Source organism: Hypanus sabinus, chromosome 25 (assembly GCF_030144855.1).
Source record: "Hypanus sabinus isolate sHypSab1 chromosome 25, sHypSab1.hap1, whole genome shotgun sequence".
NCBI classification, from domain to species: Eukaryota; Metazoa; Chordata; class Chondrichthyes; order Myliobatiformes; family Dasyatidae; genus Hypanus; species Hypanus sabinus.
In genome coordinates, this window is record NC_082730.1 from 35441700 (window position 1) to 35452593 (window position 10894).

Here is a 10894-nt window from a genome sequence, read left to right on the forward strand (position 1 = left end):
GCATAATTTTTATTAGTTGCCATCATGTGTCTTCAATACAAGTATGAGTGCAACTAACAACCAGCTACTAGACGATTATTCATAGTGGGTTTTTTAAAAAACAAATTACATGTATATAAAGTGAATTTACAGTACTGTGCATAAGTCTTAGGCACATATATAGCTAGACTGTCCAAGATTTTGCATCGTACTGTAATAAATTTATGTACTGCATTGTGAGTGATGTTAAACCGGTAATGATAAGAGTTTCCACTGTGGACTGAGAGTGGGAATAGGGCAGGCAGAGGGAAATTCTGATTGGGAAAAGAGGAAAGAGAGAGAGGAGGGAGCAGAAGGCACCAGGGAGACATTCTATAATGATCACTAAATCAATTGGTTGGAATTGCCTGGTGTCTCAGGCCTGGGTGTGTCTGGCACCCCTTCACTCCCACCTGTCCCACACACCTCCTGCAGCACTCACCCACACCATTTCCAACATTCTTTGCTCCAGCCAAATTAATAAACTTGCTCTCCACTCCATGTTGACAATACAACAGTACTGTGCAAAAGTCCTAGATACATATATATAGCAAGTGTTCCTAAGACTTTTCCATAGTGCTGTACCTGGACAGGACAATTATTCCTCAGTATTAATACTTCAACAGACAAACATCTGCGCTTTACACAATTTTCAACATAGCTGTGATAGCATACATAGCTAACATAGCTTGCCAGGCACAATAAGCCAAGGATCCATCTGACGAAGTGAACAATATAAATTCAGTTAGTTATTCACTTAAAATTCAAGAACTGACGGCAAGAACCAGTAATGGTAGTCAAAAAGTGAATAGCTTGCTGCAAAAATTCATCTGGTTCACTGATGCTTTTTGGAAAAGAAAGCTGCTATCCTACCTGGTCTTTCTATTATCTATTCAATACTCCAGAACAAAACAATATGATTTATACTTGATTGCATTTGCAATGGCCCAATGCGCAATGGTCCAAAGGCATCTACATCCACTGAATAAATTAAAAGCTTCTCATTGATCTTACAGTTTGAGAAAACCCAGTTCAATCATTAACAAAACCAGTACACTTGTCTCATTCAGACTCACTGCTTGAGCAAAATACTGAAATAGCTTCTCAGTTAAATTCATTGTGATTAAACTTCAGTGCAAATTCCCCAACCCCGCCCACCCCCCCAAGGTTAAATTAATTCAAATAGAACATGGGAAAGTCAGGTCCTTAAATCCCATTTTATGCTTGCAACAAAGTAACAAGACTTCAATCTCACATTCCACAGAGTTCAAATAGAATTTACACTGTGACAGATACCAAGATATTCCAACAGTTGTAGGGGCATGTGTTGAACAGTACCAGTGCCTTAAATATCAGAGGTTAAATGCCTCCACTTAATAACTCATTCTGACTGACAACTAATGGTTTGCTAAAAGAAGAAATTACATTCATCACACTGCAATAATGGCTGATTCTGTAGGGCATCAAGTGCAAATCTAGTTTGGTAGGAAAAGCTGAAAGATTGATTTAAACGTTCTCACTAAGGGTATTTGTTCAATAACATGTGCACCATTTATTCAGTCCCCTAAAATAGAGGGCATAAAAAGATCAATGAAAGGTCAAAACATCAATTAAATGAAATCCTATCACAACACAAAATGGCATTTATATTTGATTGGAAGACCTTGGGAAAATGAACTACTTTATATTCAGTTAAAGGACATGGGTTTCAAAGACTGAGTCAGCATTTAATTCCCTAATCGCCCTTGAAAAGGGGGTGGCAAGCTGTCTTCAACTTCTGTAGGCCAAGGCACGGTTATACTGTTATGGAGAGAATTTCAGGCCCTTTGACCAGCAATGGTGAATGACCAACTATAAGATTTGAAGACAGGATGGTGTGTAGCTTAAGGGCAATTTCTAGACTGTGGTGCTCACCAATGCCTCTACTTCCTCAGGTGGTTAAAGAAATTCAGTATGTCCCCATTGATTACCAAGTTTTCTCAATGCACCAGTCTGGATATTTTGAAGGAGACCATAAAAAACTACAGTGACTTGGGGACACAGCTCAGCACATCACAGGAAACAGCTATCTTTCTGGGGTCTCAGTCCATGTTTCGCTGCCTCAGAGGGCAACCAACAAAATCAAAGATCCCATCCATTCCAGACATTCAATCTTTTTGCATCTCCTGTTGGGCAGAAGATACAAAAGCCAGAAAGCACTAGATTCAAGGCCAGCTTTTCTCCCGCTGTTATCAGATTCTCGAATGGACTTCTTGTACAATAAGATGGACTCATGACTTCACAATCTACTGCGTTACTACCTTACACCTTATTTACCTGCGCAGCCCTTTCTCTGCAGCCTTTACAGTTTATTCTGTGTTGCTTTACCTTGATCTATCTCAATGCATTATGCAATCATTTGATCTGTATGGACAGAATGTAAGATAGGCTCTTCATTGCATCCTAAAGGTGGTAAAAACCAATTAAACTGCACTGGTGGTGAAATGAATGAATAATTTTGGATGGGGTGGCTATCATACAGACTGCTAAATGCTCCATGTTGAGTTTTGTTGAAGCTGCACTTAGGCAATTGAAGAATATTCCATTACACTCCTGACTTTGTTGGAAATGCTGTACACTGGAGTTGAAGTGGAAGCTTAGTGTCATATCTGTGAACTGAATGGGGTGTTCCAGAACAATCACTCAATCTGTATTTTTTTTTAGAAACAAAGAACTTTTCAAGCTCTTACTTCAAGTATGTCACTTGATAGACTTGATGGCATGAAGACTTAAAGCAAAGTCTTGAAAATGACCCAAACTTGTATTTGCCATTCCAGAAAACTCCCCAAAATTTTAAAAATAGATTCAATTTGTGGTATTCGATAATGCAATCATTCATAATGAGCTATCAAATGGATGGTGATACTGTTAACTCAGTATATACTCAAATACAACAGCAACTTTTGGGAGTACCCGGATGTCAATTAAATGAGGGAATGCTAAAGACGATGTTGAAGTAAAAGGGATGTGTGCACGTGCACATCTTTTGAAGGAGAAGTATCTACCTTGGAGGCAACAATAATTTATTGAACTGAAGGAGGAGCTATTGAATGAAATGGATCTAGGCACTGAAAAATCAGAAATAGAGGCAATCTCATCAAGACATTACAGAAGAAATAGAAGCAGCACAGTGCCACATGACCATTTAAACACAAATTCTGTGCGATTTTCAAAGACTATCCTTCTATCCTTTAACATTCAGAAATGCATCAATCATTTATTTTTAATGAACATGATGACTGATCTTGAGGAGTTGTATGGAGAACATAATTCCAAATTTTACCACTTTGTAAAATGAAGAAAATTTCCCCGATCTTAATTCTAAATGGCCTACCACTTATTCTCAAACTGTGCCCCAGTCCAAGACAATCTTTGAACAGCTACTAGTAACTTACTTTGATTGTTATAGTTAATAACTATTCCAAAAATCTCCAATTATACTGGATTCAGTGTGTCATAATGTAATTTGGCAAATACCTGAATGTGTTTCTGAGTCGAATGCAGAACAGATCTCTACAACTGCAAAAAAATGAATTCTGATACTGGAAAGGGAGAAAGCTACATCAGCATGTTTAATAAAACAAGTTTTTAAATCATCAAAATTTCAATTTGCACAGTCAATGGACATACAAAATATGATATCAAACTACAAGTAGATATTAACTATTTAAAAGTGTAGGGCTTGAGAGTCACAAGCATGTGTGAGAAAGAACAAGAACTGGGGCTTAGGTCTGATATGGTTGCCCTGTTGGAAGCCATCATGGATTCAATGGACTGAATGGCAATATAACACATATCTGACAGCTACAACCAATTCACATAGAGTAGACCCTTCGTCAGGACTAACCGAAAGGAAAGATAGTAAGAGATTTGAAAGTAGTGGGGGGGGGGGAGAAAATTTGACAAAGGGTCTCAGCCTGAAACATCGACAGCGCTTCTCCCTATAGATGCTGCCTGGCCTGCTGTGTTCCACCAGCATTTTGTGTGTTGTTATTTGAATTTCCAGCATCTGCAGATTTCCTCATGTTGCAGCTTAAGGTGGTATTGTAGCGGTGTGCTACACGCAGCGCTGCAATAACGACACGGAGTCGGTGAGCTGCAGTTGCAAAAGAGATTTATTCAAACTTCGCAGCCTCGCTTTAAAGCCTTCCTGATCCCACCCTCCCCGAGCAGGAATGCTGTAGGGGGCGCGTATTCACAGTCCCGTCCCGCGCGCGGGCTTTTCCCCTTGCTGGTGAAGCAGGCTTGGCGCCCTTTTTGGGACCGGCCTCTATGCTGGCGCGTGCCGCTTTGTGAGCTGGTTCGAGTGCACTGGGAAGTGGGTCGCCACAGTATCTTACTTTAAAAAAAAACTCACAGGTGCAATAAAAATAGGCAATGGATACTTGTCAGTGAAACAAAATAGGAGCAAACCACTTGGAACACACACAAAATGCTGGAGGAATGCAGCAGGTCAGACAGCATCTATGGAAATGAAGAAACAGTGGATGTTTTGGGTCAAGACCCTTGTTCAGGATTGAACTACTTGGGCCTTTCAACCTTCATCTTTAAGAAAAATCAGCACTGACCCTCTAACATCAGTACCAATTCTCTACTGACTGCCCATATTCAAAGTCATAGAGCACAGAATAGAGACCCTCAGCCACCAACCTCCATTGTAATTAATCAAGTACCTTACCTATTCTGATTCTATTTGCTAGCACTTGATCACCATATTCTCCTAACAATCCCCAACATTTCTTCAAGACAAGCTATGGGTAAATTTGGGAAAAGAAAAAAAATCTTGCAGCTGCTTAGATTGCAGTCAAACAAAATTCCCCCCCCCCCCCCCCCAAAATTTACATCTCACCTTAACTACATCATTAAACACATCTAATGATATCGATTCAAATTAATTTCAACTTGCTATTGAGAATTACAATATTACCTTAACAAATCTGAGAATTACAAACTCAACTACTTTTATCTGCTCTTTATGACAGAATTTGTGACAGGCCTAAAATTTCAAGATTGCCTCCAGCATTCCAAACTTCATATGAGTGCTAGTATTCTGAATTTTGTTTTCTTTATATTTTAACCACAATCTGTGAACTAAGCATACACATCAACATTCTGAAATTTTTGCATCTTTGAATTGGTCTAGGGCATTGTCACTGTATTAACTAATTAAACACCTGCCATTGTCAAATCGCACTGCAGAACATTAGTTTTGGAGTTGTCTTGGAAATAAGGTCATACTGGAGATAGATGGGAATGCTCAGCTGCAGAGTGCTTCATCCATTGAAATTTAATGACGCAACAGGGTGACAGAAAAGCTTGCTGGAATAATTTATTTCAATTATTTAACACCGAATTTTCAGTAGTAGACGTAGAAGTCAAATTTTGTATACAAAACCTGGCTGAAGATTACTGCATAACTTGGTTCTAGATTAGACTGACAAAATATTTTCTGCACTGCACAGTAAACCATTCAATAGCCTCACTGTTAGTGTACAGTACAAAAGTTCAATCTTAAATTTATTGACAATGATTGAGACTGTTCCAACAAAATGGACCACTCAAAATGTTTTCATGTCTATAACAACAAATTTTGGTCAAAATTGCAATAGTTTAAACTCTTCATTCCCTTCAGCTTACAACTTCAATAACTCCAATAAGAAACTCAAACCTCAGCTGAGCTGAAAATTGTGTACCATATTAGGATAGAAGGCCTGGATTCACCTTTATACAAAAAGCCACAGATTGTCCGCCACTCAGTGCACACCTTGAAAATAGTACATTAATCACTCAAATTCAAGCAAAAACTATTCCATTACAAGTCAATCACAGCTTCAGAGTAAATGAAAAATTCTGCCAAATAAAAACAGAAACTGTTGGGAATATTCAGTTACTGCCTGACTTGAAGAGAGTTAATGTTACCAGCTAAATGATACCTCCAAGTTAAAGGTTTAACAGGTCAAATATGACTTTGGAGAAAAAGTAGTTCAATTAAAAAAGGTTTCATTTCTGACCCAACATTTTATTTCTCTGCCTTGTCCCCATTTCAACATTTCTTGCTTGAACACCTTACATTTTAATGACTGCCAACATAAAAGCAAACACTACAATCTTTCAGTTATTCTTGTACCATCCTGAACTGGACACTCAATTCAACAAATTCAGATCAGCTATGGCCACTTGACAGCACCTCAGCCCAGAACAGTGATTGGCAAAAATCTTACTATTAGCATTTACATATTATTCATCCTTTGCTTCTCTACTTGTTCCAATACCATTCGATACTGTCTTCACCATCACCCCATTATCATTTAACTTTACCTGCCTTCAAAACATTCGGACTCCTGTTCTTGGAAATCCCTCCCTTCATTCCCTACAATATGTAAAATGGCAAATAATACAAAAACATCTGTTATTAAGTATACACGATAGAATGAATCTGACAATCAGAAAGATTTTCCTGGAACCAACATTTTGGAACTCTCCCAGAAGTCAAACTTGCTTTCTTTTTGAAAATTGTTATGCAGTGATTGTTTTATCAGCAAGTGCAATGAACATTTGCATTAATGTTTCAGAGAAAGCTTGCTTTCAGTCATTCCCAGTTCTGACAATGGCTCTTTGGCCTGAAACACTGAATTGTTTCTCATTCCATAGATGCTGCATGACTTGCTAAACATTTATAATCATCCAAATTCCAAGCTAGCTTTTGTTTTCTGCATTATAGGCAAAAATCTTTCCAATCCACATTTTTACGTAGTTTCCTGTTGCTGATGTCCTGACTTGCAAAAATTCCAACTTTATGCAAGTCCTCCTATGTATTTTTAAAGCACGGTTCAAGGTAGCAATAATATTTAGTGTCTATTAATAACTGGATACAGCAGATATTCTATTAGTTTAATTATGGGTACTGTGAGGGTGATTATTTGATGAAATGGAATTACATTATGTAGAGTGATTCAATAGCAATAGCTCTAGAAAACTGAGAAATCTGCTAACAGTTCTTTGCAACAGGACCCTTACGTAACCCAGGGACAGCCCATATTAATTTTTCATGATGTAAATACTGTTGGCAAAAACTAGGTTTAGAAGGTGTTATCCAATAGCTTAGGGAAGTAACTTGAGTGCATTTTTCAAATTGCAACATAAGAACAACGTGATAAAGTGATTGCTTAGTGCCAGACATAGTGCTGTTGTCTGAGATGATATAGAGCAGGGGCTCCCAACTTTTTATGCTATGGATCTCTACCATTAACAGAGGGGGTCAGTGGACCCCAGGTTGAGAATCCCTGGTATAGCTTCTCAAGTGTTGTTGGAGCCACACTCATCTGGACAAGTGAAAGGTATTACATCAAATATATTTATATTTATTGTTTTTCTACAATACTATCATGTTCTTTATCTTTTGTGTTTTTTCAGATCCAGAGCTACAATTATTTTGTTCTCCTTTAGACTTGTGTACAGGAAATTACATTATACAAACTTGAATCCTGATGGGAGGAAACCTTCAGGGGTGCTTCTAAATGAGTCACTGAGGATAGGAGAGCAAGCCTAGAGCTTCCATTTGGAGCCATCGCATTTATGTGGCTGATCAAGTAGAGTTTCTTGTTGAGAATGCCAAGGACTGACATTAATTATCAAGGCAGGCTAGACTCTCTTGCCAGGCATCACCTCTTCCGCCTTCTGGAACAATCTCACCTCTCCTTCTAGTGCCCGAATGTTGTAGACCACACATTCCTTTTTGCAGGCATGGAATGCTTTAATTGCAAGAGAAAACTGACATCTACCTTACTATGTGGTATACACTGAATGAAATGTACACTGCATAGCAGCAAAGAAAATTTAAAAGTGAACATCTTTGGACTGCATGAAAAGCAAATCACTCCAAGTAGCATCTACACTGATATCCTGAGGCTAAGATAATTAATCATCAATTATTACAACCATCTTCCTTTGTTCTAACTTATCTTGCCAATCAATGGAATAGTTATGCCTTCATACCCATCAAAACTTCAGTTTCTATGCATCGATACGTTTTCATGAGCAATCACTCTTGTTTCAATGAGGGAACTTGGCACATTTACCCACATGCATGGCAAGTGGACCTAACAAAAACCAAACTGGACATTAGGAAACAAATTACTAGTGAGTTAACTCTCTGTGCTAGCTACTTTGAGCACAGCTTCCATCACTTGGCTGACAACAAAGTAATTTTTGGCAATTTGTTGCCATATTGTACAAGGAGCAGAAATAGGACATTTAGCCCATCAAATATGCTCCACCTTTCAATCATATTTTCTAAAACACAATTCTTCCACCTTCTTCCCCATAATCCGTGACCTGGTAAGAATCTATCAATTCCTGCCTTAAGCACACTCAATGATTTGGCCTCCAGACTATTGTGACAATAAATTGCAGGTACACCACCTCTAGCTGAAAAAATGATAGCTCATTTTAGTTTTAATGGGGTGCCCCTTTATTCTGAGGCAATGCCCTCAAATCCTAGGATCTCCTACTGATGGAAATTTGCTTTCTACAATCACCCTATCTAGGCCTTTCCAGATCCAGTAGGTTTCAATGAGATTCTTCCCCCCCGCCATCCCCCAGCCCAACAACATCCTTCCAAATTCCATGTAAAGACCAGAGACATCAAACAGTCCTTACATATTAAGATTTGTGTGCTTCTCATGAACAGGACTTGTTCAAGCAACTTTCTGCACGGTATGGTAAATGTCAGTGTTGTAATCTGCTGTAAGAACTTGGCTAAGCAACAGAGTTAGCTCTTCAGAACAAGTCTACAGAGACACACAAGGCAATGTGCAGTCTCACAACCTTTCCAGCAATACAGCAAGTCTTCACTGGCAGTCTCATCCCAGACCTACCATTGTTGAGGGTGGGATATTCTTAGAATTTCTTCCTCCAATTAGCTGTTAATTGTCCAGCACTATTCATGACTGGTTAAGGGAAGACTGTAGAGCTTTGATCTAATCCATTAGCAACCTTTAGTGTTCTATGTAACAAAAAAGTCATCCTATGGGTGAAGCTTCATTGGGATGACACCTCATTTTCAGGCATACCTCCATTTTTCTCTGAACCAGGGTGACCCTGTTCCTGATGTCCACCCCAACCATGCCTCCCATCTGCAGAACCACCTTGTGTGTAATTGTAGAATTATGGACGCCCAAAAATCAGACTGCTTTTTGTTTATCAATGTGATCAAGTTTATAAACATCTATCACAGGATGACTGGCAAGGATGACTCACCATGAAAAACAAAAGAATAAATGGTTTTATTTCAGATTTTCATCCCTTAGAAAGCGCTAAGAATACTCAGCAGGTCAGGCAGCATCTGTGGAGAGGGAAACGACTTACATTTCATATCAACCACCTTCAACACACATTCTAATAAAGATTCATTGAATTGAAATATTAAAGATCATTTTCCTTTTTCCACAGATGGTGTTTGATCTAGTGAACACCTGCACTACTGTTTTAATTTCAGGTTTATTCCTCACACTCATGATCACATCACAAATCAGAAAGCTACATTCTTCAGTATCAGTTTTGCTGAGTGGAGGTACAACTAAAAACTTTATCACCATTCACAATCTTAGATAAACCAGAATAACCATTATCTTTCTTCATATGCCAGGTTAAGGTGCAAGACCGAAAAAAAAATCAATTACTAAAACAAACAAGATTTTTTTTCCAGACAGCTTTAGTTTTAACCATACAAAAACGTCCAGACACTAGCAGCCGTCACGACCAATGATTCAATATCTCATGTTACCATTAAATTGGACATAGTAAAGATTAGCTTACAAAACCAGTGTCTTTGACGTCGATGAATCTTACTTTTATCTCCACTGTGCATTAAAGTGTATATTTATTTCCAAAAATTATGGCCGACTTTTCATAAGAAGCTAGTGTTTGTACATACCGAATGCTTTCTTAAAAGCATAATGTGATTTAAACGGGATCAGAAAACAATAGGATTTTTTTTCTTATAAACGCGCATGTGATGATAATATTCATAAATTGTGCAGCGTCTGAAAACTAGAACGTCTCGAAATAGATTTTAAAAATCAATACGATTGGCTGAGTCCACAGTCCTGACTTGCTCTAAGTTCTGAATCAGAAAACTGAACCTAATTCATTAAACGTGGATTAATGCTACCGGTGCTGACATTTGTGCTGTTAATTTTAGCACAAAGCAAAGTGCATGTGGCATCTCTCCAAACGATGCCACACCAGCCAAGTGGCCGAATGGTGATTTTAGAAAATGAAACAAAGCAGAAAGCGAAGAATTCCAAGAGCATTGCAGGCCCATCCAGCGAAAATGTGTCCCCTCCCTCCCCCATGGTAAAGACTGGCTCCGAGGTGGAGAGCAGGCGTGCCGGCCCAGGGCCCGGGGAATCATTGCTTCCCCCAGCTTCGCCGCAGTAACTATGCCCCACCGTCCCTTACCTCCTCCTCGCTCTCGCTTTTGAAGCACAAACATGCCGCTCGCTTCTTGAAACCGTCTCCATCATAAGTCCGAGTCTGGTTTTGCTTTAATTTCATCATTTATATTTTCTGTAACTGTCTTATTTCAATTATCTTTTTTAAAAAAAAAATCGCAGAAAAACTAAGACGATGAAATGAGGAGTCTTCTCTCTTATGTGTAAGTGCCAACGACACGAGGCCGCCACCCGGTTATCCACTACGTCTCTTCATATTCCCACAACCATTCTCCCCGACACCGTCTCCACCGATACCGCCGCCACCGCCATCTTAGCCGCTCCGTCGCGCCCTCAACCTAACTCGCTCGGCAAAAGGGCGCGGGGAGCCGGGGCGGGACTTC

General features: G+C 39.1%; 1 protein-coding gene across 1 annotated transcript in view; it reads right to left on the minus strand.

Moving 5' to 3' along the window:
• The window catches only part of LOC132381170 (diphosphoinositol polyphosphate phosphohydrolase 1), a 79451-nt gene extending 68557 nt beyond the window's left edge, over nucleotides 1-10894 (minus strand). Inside the window, exon 1 of the mRNA XM_059950460.1 lies at nucleotides 10519-10894. Within this exon, the coding sequence (XP_059806443.1) occupies nucleotides 10519-10617 (99 nt within the window). The 5' untranslated portion in view covers nucleotides 10618-10894. The remainder of the gene's footprint in view (nucleotides 1-10518) is intronic.